Source organism: Rana temporaria, chromosome 5 (assembly GCF_905171775.1).
Source record: "Rana temporaria chromosome 5, aRanTem1.1, whole genome shotgun sequence".
Lineage (NCBI taxonomy): Eukaryota > Metazoa > Chordata > Amphibia > Anura > Ranidae > Rana > Rana temporaria.
This window is the reverse complement of record NC_053493.1, coordinates 146,169,357-146,189,808: the sequence shown is the minus strand read 5'-3', so window position 1 is coordinate 146,189,808 and position 20,452 is coordinate 146,169,357. Positions and strand designations below refer to the sequence as shown.

General features: G+C 46.0%; 1 protein-coding gene across 2 annotated transcripts in view; it reads left to right on the top strand.

Moving 5' to 3' along the window:
* Positions 1–20,452, top strand: part of ANLN (anillin actin binding protein) — a 71,674-nt gene that overhangs the window by 25,003 nt on the left and 26,219 nt on the right. For both annotated transcript variants that reach the window (XM_040353221.1, XM_040353222.1), the window contains exons 5-12: positions 362–635; positions 2,050–2,243; positions 2,331–2,438; positions 4,845–4,944; positions 8,064–8,183; positions 16,652–16,929; positions 17,022–17,182; positions 17,269–17,416. In XM_040353221.1, the coding sequence (XP_040209155.1) occupies positions 362–635; positions 2,050–2,243; positions 2,331–2,438; positions 4,845–4,944; positions 8,064–8,183; positions 16,652–16,929; positions 17,022–17,182; positions 17,269–17,416 (1,383 nt within the window). The remainder of the gene's footprint in view (positions 1–361; positions 636–2,049; positions 2,244–2,330; positions 2,439–4,844; positions 4,945–8,063; positions 8,184–16,651; positions 16,930–17,021; positions 17,183–17,268; positions 17,417–20,452) is intronic.

Sequence of the window (20,452 nt, the reverse complement as noted above, 5' to 3'; positions counted from 1 at the left end):
AGCTTTCATTTGAATAGCTGTAGTCTTTCGTGCCTTGCTGCGTATAGACACTCCCCCTTGTTCGGGATTGGACAGTTCACCCGAGCAAGGGGGAGTGTCTATGCGGGGCGGGAAATACTACAGCTATTCAAATGAAAGCTGTAATGTTCCCCGCCCGTATTAACCAAGTGGCGGCGGCAGCGGGGATGCGGCGCAGCGTTGGCGGCGGGGGGGAAAAGTATTCTATTTAGGTATCGGGGGCATTTGCGGGAGTACAAGTACTCCCACAAATACTCGGAACCGGTCCCGATACTAGTATCGGGACAACCCTACTTGTGACCTTTCCAATACTTGACTCTAGACCATATGCTTTCCCTTACAGGTGTCTACACGTTCTGAATCAAAACTTTCAAGTGCTCCAGTAGCAAACACCATTATTAATGATGCACCAAAAGATAAAGTCACAAATGTCCCTTCCAAGTTGAAGGAGAGGAATGAACAACCAGCTCAAATAGAAAAGTCTGTGTCAGCCAACGTCTCTACCCCACAGAGAGCAGAGAGACCAACCTCAAAAATATTCACCACTTTCCAAGCAACCCCTAGGGAAGAATTCAGTAGAACACCTGTAGGGCAAAGAGACAAGACTGTAACACCAGGTAAGTACAATACATTGGTTAAATGGATTTGTGTTGTACTGTTCAGTATACTTAATTTTTTTTTAGCATTTTTTATTTTAGTTGTAGCTAAAATAGTTTTTAGACAGTGAAAGGAGCAACGTAAACCTCAGTAGCCAATTAGAAGTCGCTTTAAAGGGCTTGTAAAGGCTTACTAAATGTGTGTGTGTGTGTGTGTGTGTGTGTGTGTGTGTGTGTGTGTATGTGTATATATACACACAAATATATAATTTTTTATTTTTTTTAAAATAACAAACATACCATACTTGCCTCCACTATGCAGTCCCTCGGCGGCTATTTCCGCTCCTCCCCGCAAGAGCTAACCCCCTCTGGGAAGCGCTCTTCCAAAGGGATTAGCTTGCGGGCGCGCTCCCGTGTGATAGTCGGCGGCCATAGCCACCGACTGTATCACTTGGCCCAGCAGCCGCGTCATTGATTTTGACAGCAGCGGGAGCCAATGGCTGCGCTGCTATCAATCATCCAATGAAGAGCCCACAAGAGTTGAGGGGGGGGGGAGCAATGCGGGATCGCAGCCATGGAGATTCGGGGCTCAGGAAAGCAAAACGGAGGCTGGGGGGGGGGGGGGCGGTTTGTTCGGGCCTAGAGTGCGAGTTGTGGAATATATATATATATATATATATATATATATATATATATATATATATATATATATATATATATATATATATAATTTTTTTTTTTTTTTTTTTTTTTTCTTCACCTGATGCATTAAGGTGAAAAAACACAAAGCTTTACAACCCCTTTAAGTCAGCCATATATAAGCTGGGCTCTTATTTGTTACCCTGACTGCTACTCTTTACATTTTGTGCTGCAGGCGGGGAGGGGGGTGGTAAATTCTGAGTATCGGACATGTCGTGTAAGTCATTGAAAATGGAGCATCCCTAGAGTTCAAGGTGATGATCAGAAGTGTTCCCAAACTACTATAGATATCGAGTACACAGGTATACTATACCGGCCACAGTACATGCAGATACACAATTTTCATGTAAGAAAAATGAGAATCGTAACAGCAAGAGTAGTACAGAAAAGGCCATGGAGGAGGAGAGTAGAACGGGGAAAAAAGTGGGGGGGATGCTTTGCCGGGGTGTGTGTGTGTGTGTGTGTGTGTGTGTGTGTGTGTGTGTGTGTTAAAAGGAAGGACAGAAAGACGTCAATCTTCAGAACAGGTTTCTTGTAGGGCCTTGCCCTCATCAGAGTACGGAATAATTTTTCTTGTCATGGAATGTTATCAGTACACAGGCTCTCTTAGTAGGTTCACATGTGCAAGTACATAGTACAGCTTCTGTTTTATTAAATCCATTCTTAACCCCATCAAACTCCTGCATTTCAGTTTGCGAATCCCACTAAATTCTCCAATCGATGTATTGCCCTGTAGGTGGTCCGGGAGTTAAGTCGTTCCTGGAGCGATTTGGGGAGAAGTGTCATGAACGCACGCCTGTTAACACAACACCTGGAAACTCTGCACTGAAGTCTTCTGCGGTGACGCCAACAACAAAAAGTATCCAGGAAAGGCTTTTAAAGCAGACTGATGTGTCCAGTACTGCTAGCTTAGCACAGCAGCAGAAAAAGGTACAGACATCTACAGACCACTGTATTCAGAAAATCGGATGTTCTATTCAGTACAGTAACATGTATTTTATCACCTTTTATGATCAGGAACGTGAAAAGGAACTTTCAGCCATTCGTTCCCGATTTGATAAAGGCAGTGTCTGGCCGGCAGATAAGGAAGGCGCAGCTAAAACCAAGCATCAGGAGACACAAAGGGTAACGGATACTTGTATGAGAAATGACAAAGCCTTTTACTAGAAAAAGAAAATGCCATTGGTCCTTTCAGTTTCCTGAAAGAGGACATTCGGTCTCCCCAAAAAAATGAAAAGTCAGCAGCTATAAATACTGTAGCTGCTAACTTTTTAATATGAAGACACTTACTTGTTCAGGGATCCAGCGCTGTCTTCAATCGTCAATGGGCTTCGGGTCCAGGTGTCAGCATCTTGACTAGGGGAAACCAACTTTCCACTGCGCATGCGCGAACCACACTTTGCGTAGAAAATGTTCCTACAGCCTTCTGGGACCTGTGATGCGTCTCAGAAGGCTAAACCTCTGCTGCGATCCTGGTTGGAGTGGGTACCTGTCAAAACCAGGTATCTGCCAAAATCAAAATGCCAAATGTGGCAGAGGAGGCAAACTTCTTTTGGAGGAGTTCTGCTTTAATATATACAAGTACTTGATCTGCAGCTTTGCTTTTATTTAATCTGTCATTTTATCTGTGACCTTTTTAATACTAATATGGGTTTCTGTAGAGGTACGCTTTACACACTGAAACTACTCTCGGCAAAAAGTATTTAATTTGGCACATCTATGATAAATTTCATGTTCAATGAATCATAAATTGTATTCTTTGCTTACCTGTAGACTTTAGATTTGTTCTGTGGAGCTTATACGATGACTTTTCTTGGGCAACAAGGTTGCCATTGGATGTTTTCAAAGTGAATTTGGACTTTAAATACAAGGATATTGTTTTAAATGTGTAGATGATGAAATCGCTACATTTTAAAGATTAATTGTTCCATTTAAAAACAAAAAAATAATAATTTCTATTGTCTACTTGCTATCCAAGACTCATTACTCTTGCCCACTCCTGTTACATAATATAAAGATAACAGCGTTACAAAGAGCAATACTGGGTTTGATCCTATTACATCATTGGCTCAATGCTTTCTTTTTTTTTTCCTGATGAGATGTTAAGTCACCCCCAGGTCCTAATTCTTTTTTGTTTTCCCAAAATTTGGCTGTTGGAGGCATGGGCTATATAAATGGCACTCAATGAAAGGATAACCTATATGTTTACAATGAAACCAATTTTGCTTCTGTCGAACGTGCATGCTGGAAAACCAGCATCCGACAGACTCCCGATCAGCTCAGCGGGGGAGATCGCTGTACTAACCTTGCAGGATTAGTACAGCAGCTCCGAACAGAGCTCACAGGTTGTGGGGTTGAATGGGGGGAAAAGTGTGTACCTGGCGGTGTTTTACCCTAAAAAACAAGTTTCTAGCATGCCATTCAGCATACTAGCGCGAGCTACAGTATGCCTTTATATATTTTTTTGGCGCCGTACTCACTGTTTAATCGCGTAGTAAAGTTTCAGACTCCCCGCGGGGAATGGGCGTTCCTATGCAGAGGGAAGGTGATTGACGGCCGGCTATGGCGCGCCACGCTTCCCGAAAATAGCCGGAGTAGGTCTCGGCTCTTCACGGCGCTATACGATGCCTGCGCACAGACATCGGAGCTGACTGCGCAGGCGCCGTGAAGAGCAAACTCCTATTTCGGCTATTTTCGTGAAGCGTGACGCGCCATAGCCGGCCGTCAATCACATTCCCTCTGCATAGGAACGCCCATTCCCCGCGGGGAGTCTGAAACTTTACTACGCGATTAAACAGTGAGTACGGCGCCAAAAAAATATATATATAAAGGCATACCGTAGCTCGCGCTAGTATGCTGAATGGCATGCTAGAAAAAAAAAAAAAAACATTTTTAGGGAGAACCCCCGCTTTCACTTGCCCACCCTAGCTGATTAATTAGTTCTGTAGTTCTGTATCGCAGCAGTGGCCCTTCCCAGTGCATGCCTTTCCTATGCAGAAGCTCTTTTTAGCCCTGGCCACACCTACAGAGTCCCTGAGCCGAGAGTAACCAAGCCCAGTGTGGGCTTTAAATCTGAAGTTTGGGCACAAAAATGTTCCTTTAATGTATGCATAATCCAATTTGTGATCCCCAAATGCCTTTTCAAGCCCAATTATTCTCTTTTAAAGGTAGCAGTGTCTCACTGTCTTTGTACTGATTCCTGCGATTGCTAGCTGCGTGCAGATAGCGGTGGCCGCCAAGTCCGTACACTGCAATGACCAGCTGTCGGCAGAAGCAGCTATTCGTGCTTGCTTGCACACAAAGTGCGCCCAGCCGCCATCACTGCAGGTGATTCCTGTTTGAACAGGCACAAATAGCTGCAGCTGCTGGCAGCCCGTTATTGCAGTGTATGGGCTTGTGAGCAAAACGTCTGTGCAAATGGTGCCTTTTAGTAATGATTTTTGTCAGTGTTGTGTACGCGAATATCTTAACTTTTGTAAGATGGCCATCCTGAAAGCTTAGTCCATTTCTGATACGTCCTTTCACTTTTAGGAAATTCAAGCTCATCCAGTGACTTCTAGCAAGCCACCAAAGCCAATCTCCCAACCAGCTGTTGAGCGAGTGCCTGTCTCCCCACAGAAGGGCACAGCAAGTAAGTAGGAATGACTGACGGTATTCAAGACATAAGGAGGACACCTGCCTTTTATTAACCACCATTACAACATAAAATTGTTAGACATTTTAATTCTGGCAGACTTAAGGCACGATACACGGTTCGAATTTCGAAATAATTTTCTTTCGAAAATTGTATTAAATAATTTTCGTACGAATTTCGCATCGTTAGTGGGCTGCAGCAACAGCCGATTTTCGTGCGGCAAACAAATTTGAGAAATCCGACATGTTGGAAATTTTTTGAAAAACAAACTATTTTCTGATCAATGATGAGAGAATCGTGCGAGAAATGTAATAGAAAAAAAAAGAAAAGAATATTCCCGGAGAGAAACGAATATTCCCGGCAACATGACTATTTTGTCGGCTGAATTTCGAAAATCAATGGTGGCATCATCGGATCACAAAAAAAAAACGAACTTTCTGATTTTGAAAAGAAAATTTGTTCGAAATTCGAGCTTTACAGCTGTTGTTATTATTATTATTATTATTATTATTATTATTTTTTTTTTTTTCAAAGATTGTTTCTAAGTTTTTTTGTTCCCCTAAATAGCTTCCTTTACCTTAGTGCAGTCCTCCTTCACTTACCTCATCCTTTCAATTTTGCTTTTAAATGTCCTTATTTCTTCTGAGAAATCCTCACTTCCTGTTCTTCTGTCTGTAACACCACACAGTAATGCAAGGCTTTCTCCCTGGTGTGGAGTGTTGTGCTCGCCCCCTCCCTTGAGGGTGCAAGCAGGAGAATCAGGACGCTCTCTACGTTGCAGATGGAGAAAGGAGCTGTGTGTTAGTGGGCGTCCTGACTCTCCTGCTCGCCCCTCCACCCTCAAGGGAGGGGGCGAGCACGACACTCCACACCAGGGAGTAAGCCTTTACATTACTGTGTGGAGTTACAGACAGAAGAACAGGAAGTGAGGATTTTCAGAAGAAATAAGGACATTTAAAAGCACAAATGAAGGATGAGGTAAGTGAAGGAGGACTGCACTAAGGTAAAGGAAGCTATTTAAGGACTTTTTTTTTTTTTTTTCCTTTACAACCCCTTTAAAGAGGAGCTACAAGCCTGCACAAAATTGTAATAAAATAACCTTTTTAGTTATCACTCGCAGCACCTAGTTAGGATATGCCTATATAACTGTCCAAATACTTTTTAATTGCCAAATCTGTGTCTTCCTAAGTCTTCTGGGAATCGAGGCAGCGGTCATTGTAGATGTGGGCATCTGAAGCCCGCTTCTATGTATTTCTGGGATTCCAAGCAGCTGACGATCTCGCGCTTGTGCAGTAATGACACTGTGCGGCGCACATAGAAGCTAAGGCTGACCAAAGCAGGACAGCCTTATTGCATCAGTTGCTTAAAGAGGAAGTAAACCCTGATGGGTTTTACTTCCTCTATCTTTCCCTGCCAAGGTAAAGCTTGATGGGCTACTATGCATCGCAGTAGAAGCCCGCGATGTCACCGTCTTCCACGCTGGCAGCGAGCGTCCATTCTTCACCCCTCTTCCGGGGCTGCGAACAGCGGCTCTCTGACTGTCCGGATGTCCCGTGACCTCACTCCCGAATGCACGCGGGAGCCGCCTTTCACAGCATGACCCTGGCTTGAAAGGGCACAGCGTGCCCTTTCAAGACGGCGCATGCGCTGTTGAAGTCGTCGCTGTGGGAAATTCCAAATATCTCCAGAGACCGTGTAGGTCAAGGAGATGATATTGCAAGCACCTACAGGTAAGCCTTAATGTAGGCTTACCTGTAGGTGTAAGTTGTCCCTGGGGGTTTACTTCCTCTTTAAGCGGCTGGAACAGGAAGCCACGGGGGGTGACTTTCACAGAACTTTGAAAAGTTTTATTCTGCAATCGCTTAAGCAATGTTGGTGGAAGAAAAAGAACTTTAGAAAATGAGTGAACCTCTGCTTTTAAGCTGGCTTTAGATGGATTGAATCTTGTCCAATTCAGAATGGACTGGCCTAGACTCGTTAATCCTATGGGCAGGCTGATGGTACTGAAGTCGATCCGTTGACTTGGGTACAACCAGCCTGTTGGATTTTTTTACTATGCAATTACTTTCAGAGGCTATAGCTGTTAGCAGTAGTAATTGCGTTCTGCCGGTCGAGAAGGCTCCCCACTGGCAGAACACAGTAGCTCCGCAGGAGGGTGGAATGAAAGTTGAATCATCAATGGGGTAGATTCAGGAAAGAAATACGCCGCGTAATTCCAAAGCTGCGCCGGCGTATCTACTTTCTGTATTCAGAAAGCTAGATACGCCGACATTAGCCTAAGATACGACTGGCATAAGTCTCTTACGCTGTCGTATCTTAGGGTGCATTCTGACGGCCGCTAGGTGGCGCTTCCGTAGTTGTCAGCATAGATTATGCAAATTACATACTTACGCCGATTCACAAACGTACGTGCGCCCGGCGGTAGTTTTTTACGTCGTTTGCGTAAGTCGTTTTCGTCGTAACGTAGCTCCTGCTATTAGGAGGCGCAGCCAATGTTAAGTATGGACGTCGTTCCCGCGTCGCGATTTGAAAATTTTACGTCGTTTGCGCAAGTCGTCCGTGAATGGCGCTGGACGCCATTTACGTTCACGTCGATACCAATGACGTCATTTACCGCAATGCACGTCGGGAAATTTTAGGGACATCGCATGCGCAGTACGTTCGGCGCGGGAACGCACCTAATTTAAATGATCCACGCCACCTACCGGATCATTTGAATTGCGCGCGCTTACGCCGGCCCCTTTTACGCTACGCCGCCGCAACTTAAAGAGCAAGTGCTTCGTGAATACGGCGCTTGCTCCTGTAATTTACGGCGGCGTAGCATAAAGACGATACGCTGCGACACCGTATCAGTGCGCGCCCCTACCTGAATCTACCCCAATGTGTCTAAATGTATTGCCTTTTAACTAAGCTGCATTTTAGCTATAACAAGTGTAGTTTTACCTGCTGCTTTAATTCTGGTTAATACTTGTACTGTCCTCATTGGTTCAAGTTCCCCCTCTGATAAGTTCAATGACAGATATACAGGCCATTTTTATAATTTAGTGACGCCGAATAACATTCAGCTAGCAATTTTCACTAACTAGGTTTCTTTTACTTTTATAAAACTTTCTTAGGTGGCACCCAACAAAAGATTGCTGAATATGTAAAAAGTCCTGAGAAATCTGCACAACCCTCTTTAGTGACCAAAGAAAAGCAAGCCTTCAGTAACGAAGTGAAGTCTAGTGGGGATAAAGGTTTGTCTCGTTTTTTAGAGCGCATCATAGTATTGTATTAACACTAATGGCAGGGTGTTCTCGAGAGTAACATGGAATTCTATGAAAGTGGTGAAAGAGCAATAATGGTGTTATAGCAACAAATCCAATTCCACAATATGTTTTCCATTTCAGGTTTGAGAAAGCAAAATGGAAATGTGATTGGTTGCTATGACATTTATTAGAATACTTCTGTAAATGGTCTCCATTTTTAAATAAAATTTGGTACACTCCTTACCAGTCCTTGGTAAAGAAAAGAACTCCTTACCCTCCTATGACAACTGTGTTTCTGTGTATTGAAGTCCTGCCATTCAAACTTTCTGTCTAAGAAAAGCATACTACCCCTAGTGACAGATTAGATTGAGGCTAATTAAGGGGAGCAGAAACGGGTATTTTTTTTTTTTTTTAAATCAGTGCCGTATTTACCGTTTTCGAGATAGATGTTCTCCCGCCGCTTCCGGGTATGGGCTGCGGGACTGGGCGTTTCTATTTGACAGCCTTCCGACGGTCGCATACAGCGCGTCACCAGTTGCCGAAAGAAGCCGAACGTCAGTGCGGCTCTATACGGCGCCTGCGCACCGACGTTCGGCTACTTTCGGAAACTCATGACACGCTGTATGCGACGGTCAGAAGGCTGTCAATCAAATAGGAACGCCCAGTCCCGCAGCCCATACCCGGAAGCGGCGGGAGAACATCTATCTCTAAAACGGTAAGTACGGCATTGATTAAAAAAAAAAATACCAGTTTCTCCTCCCCTTAAATAGCCTCAATCTAATGTTAAAAATGTATTTTTTGATTGAACCTCCACTTTAAGTCAGCAACTACAAATACTGTAGTTGCTGATATTTAATATAAAGACACTTGCCTGTCCAGGGATCCAGTCATATTCACACCTGAGCAGATTCTTGAATCGGATTTGGGTCCAGGCACCAGCATCTTAAAGTGGATGTAAACCCCATTCATGAAATCTGACTTGGGCACACATATATCTGGAGTGTTTACATATCTCCATCCAAAGCTCTGAGTCCTGTGTCTTTCTGTTGCTCCGTTCCTCTGTTATAACTTCTGACAAGTTCTCAGACACATGAGATAAAAGCGGCTGAAAATTTGTGTCAGGGTGGGTGCATATAGATAGATTAGCAGGGAGCTGGTCTATTCAAAGTACAGCTCTGCATGTTCCTCTGCCTATGTGGAGGGGGGTTTGTGCCTTTCGTCCAATCGGCTGTCACACAGTGTATGCCCAGTAGTGGAACAGGAAGAAAAATTTCTAACATGTTCAATTTTTAACCAGTGTAGAAAGCTGAAGACAACAGATCTACAAATAAAACGTATGTAGGGAGATTTGTTTAATCTCTGTGTATCATCTGAGGTGTTCACATCACTGGGTATAGGTGAGGGTTTACATCCACTTTAATGAAGGTGATCTGACCGGAAGTCAACAGCAGGTGCCCGCACCCCTCTCCCCCACAAAAAGTGCCAAATGTGGCAGTTGGGTGGGGGGGGGGGGGGGGGTTGAGGGGAATAGGGGAGGATGCAGACAAGCAAAACTTCCCCTTTTTTGGCTCAAGTTCTGCTTTTAAGGTCACATCATTGTCCAATGTGCCTACACATTTTTTTTTTTTTTTATTTATATATATATATATATATTTCTCCGAAAACCAAAATCCTGCATCCCCAAGGAATACCCAAACCAGACAAGATGTAATCACTTTTTATTTTATTTTAACCACTTGCCGACCTGCTCATATACGTCAGCAGAATGGCACGGACAGGCACATGTACGTACCTGTACGTGCTCTCCCCCCCCCCCCCCCCCCCCCCCCGGTACATGCGGCGGTCGGCAAGCCTCGGGGAGCAATCCGGGACGACGGCGCGGCTATTCGTTTATAGCCGCTCCGTCGCGATCGCTCCCCGGAGCTGAAGAACGGGGAGAGCCGTATGTAAACACGGCTTCCCCGTGCTTCAATATGGCGGCGCATCGATCGAGTGATCCCTTTTATTAGGGAGACTCAATCGATGACGTCAGTCCTACAGCCACCCCCCCCTACAGTTGTAAACACACACACACACACAGTGAACCCTAAATGTTACAGCGTCCCCTGTGTTTAACTCCCAAACTGCAACTGTCATTTTCACAATAAAGAATGCAATTTAAATGCATTTTTTGCTGTGAAAATGACAATGGTCCCAAAAATGTGTCAAAAGTGTCTGCCATAATGTCGCAGTCACGAAAAAAAATCACTGATCGCCGCCATTAGTAGTAAAAATAAATAAAAATGCAATAAAACTATCCCCTATTTTGTAAATAAATTTTGCGCAAACCAACCGATAAACGATTATTGGGATTTTATTTTATTTTCTTACCAAAAATAGGTAGAAGAATACGTATCGGCCTAAACCGAGGGGAAAAAAAAATGTTATATATGTTTCTCTAGTCGTCTTCCAGGACGGCACCCTGAGAGATGACTGGCTTCTCCTGACAGGAAACACAATCAAAAAGAGGTTAAAAACCCCGCCCCTTCCCGTGCTCCTCAGTTCTTGATTGTGTTTCCCCACAGCGAAACGTTTATTTTTTTCTGACCTAAGGCCTGGGGCTGGTGGTCCCCCCCCTGGGAACTGAACCGCAGGCACTGGGTAGCCTTTGGGTTCAGCGAATACTTCCACTCCTAGGGGGTCCCTTCTTACTCAGGGGGGCCTCACTATGTGAGCAGAAGAACCCCCCTGAGTGCTGGAGTCTCCTGGGGATAGGTGTCTATTCTGGAGCTCCAGGGGCTGATCCTCTCTCTCCCTGAGCCTTCCCCTTACCTTGGAGGTTTTCGGGTCGAGCTCTCTCCGGGGGTGGGGGCCTTCTGTGCGCTCTGGGGCTGCGGCCGGGTCGTCCTGGATCCCTGGGCGTTCATTGCCGTTCGAAATTTGGCGCCAAACCGGCGTCTCTCAGAGCCGGCGGCGCGGGGCAAGGACGTCACACACACAGGCGCGCGCGTGTGTGTCACTTCCGGGTCGGCCTGGTAAAGATGGCGCAGCGCAGCTCCAGCACGCCAGTCCCGGCTTACCACTACACCGGAGACACACGGTACGTCCTACCGGAAAAAGGACAGCAGCAGCTGAGAGAGAGCAGAGCCATCATCCTCCCGCGATGGAGCGAGAGGGCCGGTCATCTTCGACCCTGGCTGCAGAGGAGACCACAGGGAGTGAGTCTTCTTGAATACAGGTATGGTGGGCTAAAATCCAATGTGATTTCTCAGCATTTACATACATGCCTGTGTACCTTTTCCTTTTTAGGGGAGGATTGCACTGCCCAGGGGGGGGCTAGTCGTTCAAGCAGCACTAGTCGTTCCAAGAAATGTGGCTACTGTAGTTGCAAATTACCCTCAGATTATTTCAAACCCTTTTGTGCTAAGTGTATTGTTAAGCTAGCAGGGAAGGAGACCTCTGAGATTCTGAAGGGGTTTCTTGAGGTACAGTCAGAAATGCTCTCTACGCTCAAGGAATTTCATGTGTCTTTAAAGAGCAAAGAGCCTGAACCCCCCCATCGCAGGGCCCTCTTCTCAGGAGAGTTCCTCTTCACAGATCTTTAGAGTCCGCCAGGAATCCCTTGGTTCCTTAGTATCTGACTCCGAGGACTCGGAGATTCCCCCTCAGGAGGGTGGCTCTCTTGGTCAGGCAGAGGAAGAGAGCGAGGATACTAGGGCAGGCAGGTATGTCTTTGCTGCGGACGATATGGAAGGCCTCCTAGAGGCAGTATATGCCTCTGAAGAGATCCCTCAACCTGCGGAAGTAATTTCCACTCAGGATAGGCTATACCAGGGCCTGCTAAAACCTCAGGCCAAGGCTATTCCGGTACACCAGTCCCTAAAGGATATTATCCTCAGGGAATGGGCAGAGCCAGAGAAGAAGCTTTTAAGGTACAAGACCTGGAAACGACGTTGCCCCTTTAAGGAGGAGGAGGAATCAACTTTTTTTAAGATTCCTAGACTAGACGCTCCGCTCGCGCAAGTTTCCAAGCAATCGGATCTCTCTTTTGAGGACACAGGCAATTTGAGGGATCCTATGGATCGGCGGGCAGAGACCTCCTTGCGTAGGGCCTGGGAGGCTAACGCGGCTGCCTTGGGCCCCGCCTTAGCCTCGGCCTGTGTTGCAAGAAATGCCAATTCCTGGATCTCAAAATTGCAGGAACATGTGTCCCAGGGGTCAGATTCTAAGGAAATTTTAGAATCCCTTCAACTCTTAGGGAGCGCAGTAGCATATTTAGCAGACGCCTCTGTAGAGACTGTGCGTTCTACTGCAAAAACAGGAGCCCTCCTCAATTCTGCCAGAAGGGCAGTGTGGGTCAAAATGTGGAACGGGGACCTTGCGTCCAAAAACCGCCTTTGTGGTCTTCCCTTTGAGGGCTCCCTGCTCTTTGGTTCAGGCCTGGATCAGGCCCTGACTAGATCCTCAGAGAAAGGGGTTCGCTTTCCTGCTAAGCCTAGACAAAACAAGAAAAAGTTTTTTCGAGGCCCCCAGGGTGGATTTGGAGGTAAGAACCGTCCCTCAGAGAAAAAGCCCCCTTACAACAGGCGTTGGGGTACTGGGAAGGAAAAGCAAAAAGGAGGTATCCTCTTTTCCAATCCCAAGCCCAGCGACAAGGACTCCAAATGACGGGAAGGTCGGGGGAAGACTCTCCCAGTTCCTTCCCAGATGGGAGAGTATTACTCAAAGTCCACATATTCTCCAGATTGTAAGGGAAGGTTACAAGCTAGAGTTCCGTCAGCTTCCCCCTCAAAACTTTATTTTGACGCATTTACCCAGGGACCCTCTCAAATCAGCAGCCCTTCTACAAAATGTTGCAGAACTGGCACATCAGGGGGTCATAGTCCCAGTCCCGGTGTACCAGAGAGGGTTGGGTGTGTACTCCCACATCTTTATGGTTCCCAAACCTTCAGGGAAATTTCGTCTGATAATAAATCTGAAGCCCCTGAATACCTCCCTCCTCCACAAGAAGTTTCGTATGGAGAGCATTTACAGCCTCAGGAGGCTCCTACTGAGGGAGGTATTCATGGTCACCATCGATTTACGAGACGCATACCTCCATGTCCCGATTTTCTTGGGGCATCAGAGGTTCCTCAGGTTCGCGATCGCCTCCGTCCAGGGAGTGCAGCATTGGCAATTTGCTGCCCTTCCTTTCGGATTGGCCTCCAGTCCAAGGGTCTTTACCAAGGTCCTGGCGGAGGCGATCGCTTTCCTGCACCTACAAGGGATAGCGATAGTTCCCTATCTCGACGACTTGATACTATACAATCAAAGTCGGGATCTCCTTCTTGCGGATCTGGCCACTGCAATGACTACCCTCGAGTCCTTGGGGTGGATCATCAACAGGGAGAAGTCCTCTCTCCTTCCAGAACAGCAGAAACTCTATCTAGGGTTTCTGATAGACTCCCTGGGAGGGAAGCTCCTTTTACCCAGCGACAAGATCCGAGGTCTCATGTCAGTGGTCAGATCAACGTTGGAAAGAGCAGAGTCCTCCTTCAGGGACATCATGAGAGTCTTAGGTCTAATGACTTCCTGTATTCCAGCAGTCCCGTGGGCTCAGCTCCACTCCAGACCCCTACAATTTTTCCTTCTCTCCTCCTGGGACGGAAAAAGGGAATCCCTAGAGCTCAGTGTCAGTCTCCCAGAACCAGTGAAACTCTCACTGGGTTGGTGGCTCATCCCACAGAACCTACAGCAAGGTCTGTCGTGGGGCCAGACCAATCCGGTCAGGATCACCACGGACGCCAGCTCATGGGGGTGGGGCGCACATCTGGACGATCTCCGTGCCCAGGGTACCTGGGGACAACGACAGAAGGGGGCCTCTTCAAATTACCGCGAGCTATTAGCGGTCGGAGAGGCTCTGAAGGCATTCGAGGACAGAGTCTTGGACCAGGAGGTCCAGATCATTTCCGACAATGCGACCGCGGTGGCCTTCCTCAACCATCAGGGGGGCACCAGATCTCGCACCCTTCTAGACTTGTCCTTAGAGATCCTGGGCTGGGCCGAGCAGAGAATTCTCTCGCTGGTACACCTGAAAGGGACCCTCAATCTGGAGGCAGACTATTTAAGTCGCCATCCCATTCTCCAGGGGGAATGGGAACTAAATACAGAGATTTTCAGTCTAATATGCCAGCACTTTGGCAGCCCAGAGATAGATCTCGTCGCCCGCAGGGCAAACCGGAAGGTGAAGAGATTCTTCTCTCTCTCCCGAGAACACGGCTCGGAGGGGGTGGATGCACTGGCACAGGTGTGGAGGTTTCAGATAGCCTATGCCTTCCCTCCTTTGAGCCTAATTCCGAGAGTCCTGCAGAAGGTAAATCTAGCAGTAGGGAAGTTCATTCTCGTCACACCCTGGTGGCCCAAGAGGGCCTGGTTTCCCGCTCTAGAGCGAGGGTCAGTATTGCCTCCCCTTCTTCTCCCTGTCCGGGCGGACCTTCTTCGTCAGGGTCCGATTTTTCACCCAGAACCCGGCTTCTTCAAGCTGACGGCCTGGTGCTTGAGAGGCGGAGCCTGAGGGAGAAGGGCTGCTCAGAGAGAGTTATTGACACGCTTCTAGCCAGTAGGAAGGTAGTCACTAGGCGTATATATGCCAAAACCTGGGGTATCTTCTCTCGCTGGTGCTCAGAGAGACATGTTTCTCAGCAGGAGACCTCGGTCATCTTAGATTTTCTCCAAGATGGAGTAGACAAGGGGTTAGCCACGAGAACACTAAGGGTTCAGGTAGCAGCCTTGTCATATTTTTTGGATAGACGTTTATCCCTGGACCCCCTGGTTAAGAGGTTTCTTATAGCCAGAGACAGGTTGTCCCCAGTTCAGATCTCTAGGGTTCCACCCTGGGATCTTTCGTTAGTGTTAAACCAACTTACCAAGGCTCCGTTTGAGCCAATCGACACTATCCCCATCAGGTTACTCACCTTTAAATTCGCCTTCCTCTTGGCAATCACAACGGCCAAGAGGATAGGTGATATGCAGGCGCTCTCCATTAAAGAGCCATTTTTTCGCTTATTTGAGGACAGGGTCGTTCTAAGTCAGGACCCCCTTTACCTTCCTAAGGTAGTGACAAAGTTCCACAGGTCACAGGAGGTAATCCTCCCTTCTTTTTGTTCAAATCCCCAGAATGAAGGAGAAGCTTCCTTTCATTGTCTGGATGTTAGACGATGTCTATTAGCTTACTTAGAAAGAGTTACAGTCTTTAGACGTTCTACTCATCTATTAATTTGTTTTTCGGGTCAGAAAAGAGGCCTTCAAGCGTCCAGAGCCTCTATTTCCAGATGGATTAGGCAGACAATTTCCTTAGCTTATGTACAAGCCGGTAAGGTAGCTCCTAATGTTAAAGCACACTCCACACGATCACTAGCAACCTCCTGGGCAGAAAGGGCCGGAGCTTCGGTGGAGCAGATTTGCAGAGCAGCGACGTGGTCAAGCCAGAACACGTTCCTGAAACATTATAGAGTTGACCTACTGTCACCTCAGGACTTGGTTTTCGGGAGAAAGGTCCTGCAAGCAGTGGTCCCGCCCTAAGGTAGGCCTGAAGCTACTTGCTTCTCTCTCAGGGTGCCGTCCTGGAAGACGACTAGAGAAATGACCAGTTACACTTACCGGTAGCTGTATTTCTGGTAAGTCTTACAGGACGGCAGGCCTACTTCCCACCCTTGGGATACATTATTGGTTTGTATTATATTTTTTTGTGGTGTTTTTTCCGTGCACTGGTGGGTTCATACTTTATCTCAAACTGAGGAGCACGGGAAGGGGCGGGGTTTTTAACCTCTTTTTGATTGTGTTTCCTGTCAGGAGAAGCCAGTCATCTCTCAGGGTGCCGTCCTGTAAGACTTACCAGAAATACAGCTACCGGTAAGTGTAACTGGTCATTTTTGGGGGATTTTTATTATAGCAAAAAGTAAAAAATATTTTTGTTTATAGCGCAAAAAATAAAAACCGCAGAGGTGATCAAATACCACCAAAATAAAGCTCTATTTGTGGGGGAAAAAAGGACGCCAATTTTGTTTGGGAGCCACGTCGCACGACCGCGCAATTGTCTGTTAAAGCGACGCAGTCCCGAACTGTAAAAACCCCTTGGGTCTTTAGGCAGCATATTGGTCCGGGGCTTAAGTGGTTAAACTGATTTGGATCATAATTTCTACCTGCAAGTACCACAGATGGTAGACAAACCTTAACTACCTGTACATTTCACAAAGCTGTAAAATGTATTGGTTTTATCCATTTTATGTAAACCTGACATTTTCAGCTCCTTTTGGAGAAGGCTGCTCTGATACAATGACTATAGGATTCCGTGGCTTAGGCTTCTGCATATTGAGTGGTCTATTCTTTTTGTGACTTTTATGCTTGGCTCTCACTGAAGAGTAGTATATATTATGCTTCTGCAACCTTTATCCATGATGGCACTTTTTCTTGATTTGTTACTTTTTCTGTCATTACAGTGGAAGTGATAAGAGAGATTGAGATGAATGTAGATGGAAGCATTGATGAGACTAACAGCTCAGAAGTGATCACCAGCATATTTAGTGATGCTCTTGAAAACGAGGATGAAGATGTAGATGAAGTATGTACTCGGCATGTGGAAAGGATTTCAGATGATACAGAAAGCAATAAAGAAGGCGATGACAGTTCTGTTGACGAAGATGATGATGCGCTCAACATTTCTTCAATGTCTTTGCTAACTCCATTAGCAGAGACGGTTGGAGTTGGAAGTCCAGAGGTAGATGAAGAAGCCAAAAATACGGCATTGATGAAAACCTATTAATGGTGACTCCATTTTTATTTATTTTTTCTTCCTTTTTTTATTTACAGTCCCTACTGTCTCTCTCACTATCGCCCTCCAAGGTACACGCAGAGACTAGTGCAAGTTCTGATAGCCCTAAATCGGTAAAGTTTCAAAGGACCAGGGTACCCAGGGCAGAATCAAAGGACAGTTTTAGATCCATAGAGGAAAATCAAAATCTCTTGTACAGGTAAGAAAACATTTGGGCCGATCGGCTATTTCACAAAGGTAAGAGATGTGTTTAGTTTTTCTGTAACGCAACCTGTTTCTTTGCAGCATCGATGCATACCGATCACAGAGATTTAAAGAGGCCGATCGTCCTCAGGTAGTGCAAACAATTGTGCGCAAAGAAGATGTGTCTTCCCGAATGGAGGAAGCAAAGTATGCATCTCCCCGGAATGTTAATATCAAACAGAAACTAAAGGTAGCTTTTTTTTTTTTTTTATTTTGTTTCTTTAAAAAAGGCATATTACTAGTGCAGTTTTTAATACTTTGTGTGATTTTAATTGTATAAGGATTGGGTCCATTAGCTGTTTAACCCTTTCACGCCGAGCGTACGCATATATGCGTCCTCGGCTTTCAGGGGTTGTACCGGGATGATGCCTGCAGCCGCAGGCATCATCCCGGTACCGTTGTTTTAGAGCGGGCGATCAGCTTTCGAAACATAACAACCGATGCGGCTAAAAGCCGCTCGGTTGTTATGCCGGAGGAGCGGGAGGGGACATCCCCCCCCTCCCGCCGCCTCTCGCCGCTCTGACCGGGCCTCCCGTCCCACCGGGAGACCCGATCCACGATCCGGCGCCTCCAGCGTCTCGGCGCGCTCTGAAACAAAGCCGTAAACGGCTTTGATTCAGTGTCCGCATTGAAACCACGGAAGCGGCGTCATGACGTCACTTCCGGGTTTCTCAGCTGCCAGTGGCGCCGGATTTAAAAAAGTACACAGTATTCAGAATCGCCGTTTTCGGCGATCTGAATACTTTGAAGTGCAAAGGAGGGCTCGGAGGTCTTTTAGACCCCCGATCCCTCCATAAAGAGTACCTGTCCCGACCTATTGCTGTCACAAGGGATGTTTACATTCCTTGTGACAGCAATAAAAGTGATCAAAATGTAAAAAAAAAAAAAAAAAAATTTAATATTAGAAAAAATAAATAAGAAAACAAAAAAAATTTTTTTTAAAGCGCCCCCCTCCCCGCGAGCTTGCGCAGCAAAGAAAGCGCATACGGAAGTCGCGCCCGCATATGAAAACGGTGTTCAAATAACACATGTGAGGTATCGCCGCGATCGTAAGAGCGAGAGCAATAACTATAGCACTAGGCCTACTCTGTAACTCTAACCTGGTAACCGTAAAAAAAGTTTAAAGCGTCGCCTATGGAGATTTTTAGTTACCGTAGTTTGTCGCCATTCCACGAGTGCGTGCAATTATAAAGCGTGTCATGCTTGGTATCTATTTACTCGGCATAACATCATCTTTCACATTATGCAAAAAAATTGGGCTAATTTTACTTTTTCATTTTTTTAAAATTCATGAAAGTAAATTTTTCCCAAAAAGTTGTGTTTAAAACACCGCCGCACAAATACCGTATGACATAAAATATTGCAACAATCGCCATTTTATTCTCTAGATTCTCTGCTAAAAATATATATATAATGTTTGGGGGTTCTAAGTAATTTTCTAGCCAAAAATATGGATTTTAACTTGTAAACACCAAATGTCATACATAGGCATGAAAGGGTTAAAGTGAACCTTTATTTAAAGTTTAAAGTAATCCTGTATTTCATCCATAAAAGCCAAAATGGCTTTTATTTAACCACTTCAGCCCCGGAAGTATTTGCCCTCTTCGTGACCAGAGCATTTTTTTGCGATCGCCACTGCGTCGCTTTAGCTGACATTTGTGTGGTGTTGCGACATGGTACCCAAACAAAATTGACCTCCCTAATTCCCCCCAAATAGAGCTTTCTTTTCATGGTATTTGATCACCTCTGCAGTTTTTATTTACTTTTTTGCTATAATATCCATCCCTTAAATTTTATATATATATATATATATATATATATATATATATATATATATATATATATATATATATATATATTCATATTCGCAAATTTCTTCCGGAGTTTAGGCCAATATGTATTCTTCTACATATTTTTGGTAAAAAAAAAAAAAAAATCGCAATAAGCGTATATTGATTTGGTTTGCGCAAAAGTTTTATAGCGTCTGCAATTTTTATCGGGGCTGCAACATTATGGCAGACACATCGGACGCTTTTGACACTTTTTTGGGACTGTTGTCATTTATACAGCGATCAGAGCTTCAAATAGCCACTGATTACTGTATAAATGACACTGGCAGGGAAGGGGTTAAACACTAGGGGGCGATCAAGGTGTTAAGTGCGTCCTAGGGAGTGATTCTAACTGTGGGGGGGTGGGCTCACTACAACATAAGAGATTGCTGCTTCCGATGACAGAAAGCAGTAGATTCCTGTCACGTTGCTAGGCAGAACAGGGAGATGCCCTGTTTACATAGGCATCTCCCCATTCTGCCTCTCCGTGTCAAGATCGCGGGCCTCCAGTGAACATGGAGTTCGGGACCTGCGGGCACACTAGGTGGCAAATTCAAAGGGACATACAGGTACGCCCATTTGCCTGCCTGTGCCCTTCTGCCGACGTAAATAGGCGGGCTGCGGTTGCCAAGTGGTTAAGCCAAACTCCGGGCAATTTTCTTTTCTTCCCTCCATGCACTGCATGGGTTGACTACTCATTTTGTCTAGGGGTGAACACAGTCTATACTCATCTTATCCTTCAATTCTCCGAAAAATGACACTCCCAATGTCCAGGGGTGGACTGTTCCTGATGTCTTTATGTACAGAGCTGGTCTATGTGTGTGATGACGGCAGGAACAATCAGGAGCCACAGGGACTGGTCTTGCACTAGGAGGATTAGGTGAGTATATCTCAACCCTCCAATCGCTATAGACAAAAATGAATAGTAACCCATGCAGTGCAAGCACAGCGCCCCACTGCATTGGGGGAAAAAAATTGCTCAGAGTTTAGCTTTAAATCGGAGTTCCACCCAAAAATTGAACTTCCGCTTTTTGGAACACCCCCCCCCCTCCCCTCCGGTGTTACATTTGGCACTTTTCAGGGGGGGGGGAGGAGCAGATACCTATGCAATACAGGTATTTGCTCCCACTTCCGGGCATAGATCATTGTGGTGACCTACGCCACATCTGGTGCCTACTCTGTCCCCCCCGCTGTCTTTTGGGAGACGCAGAGGTCCCAGAAGACAGCAGGGACCAGTGGGATTGCGCAGTAGGGAACCAGGAAGTGAAGCCATAAGGCTTCACTTCCTGATTCCCTTATTGAAGATGGCTGCGGCAGCAGCACCCGAGAGCCAAGGGAGAGATCGGCTTTTTGCGCCTACATTGCGAGCGCCCAGGACAGGTAAGTGTCCATATATT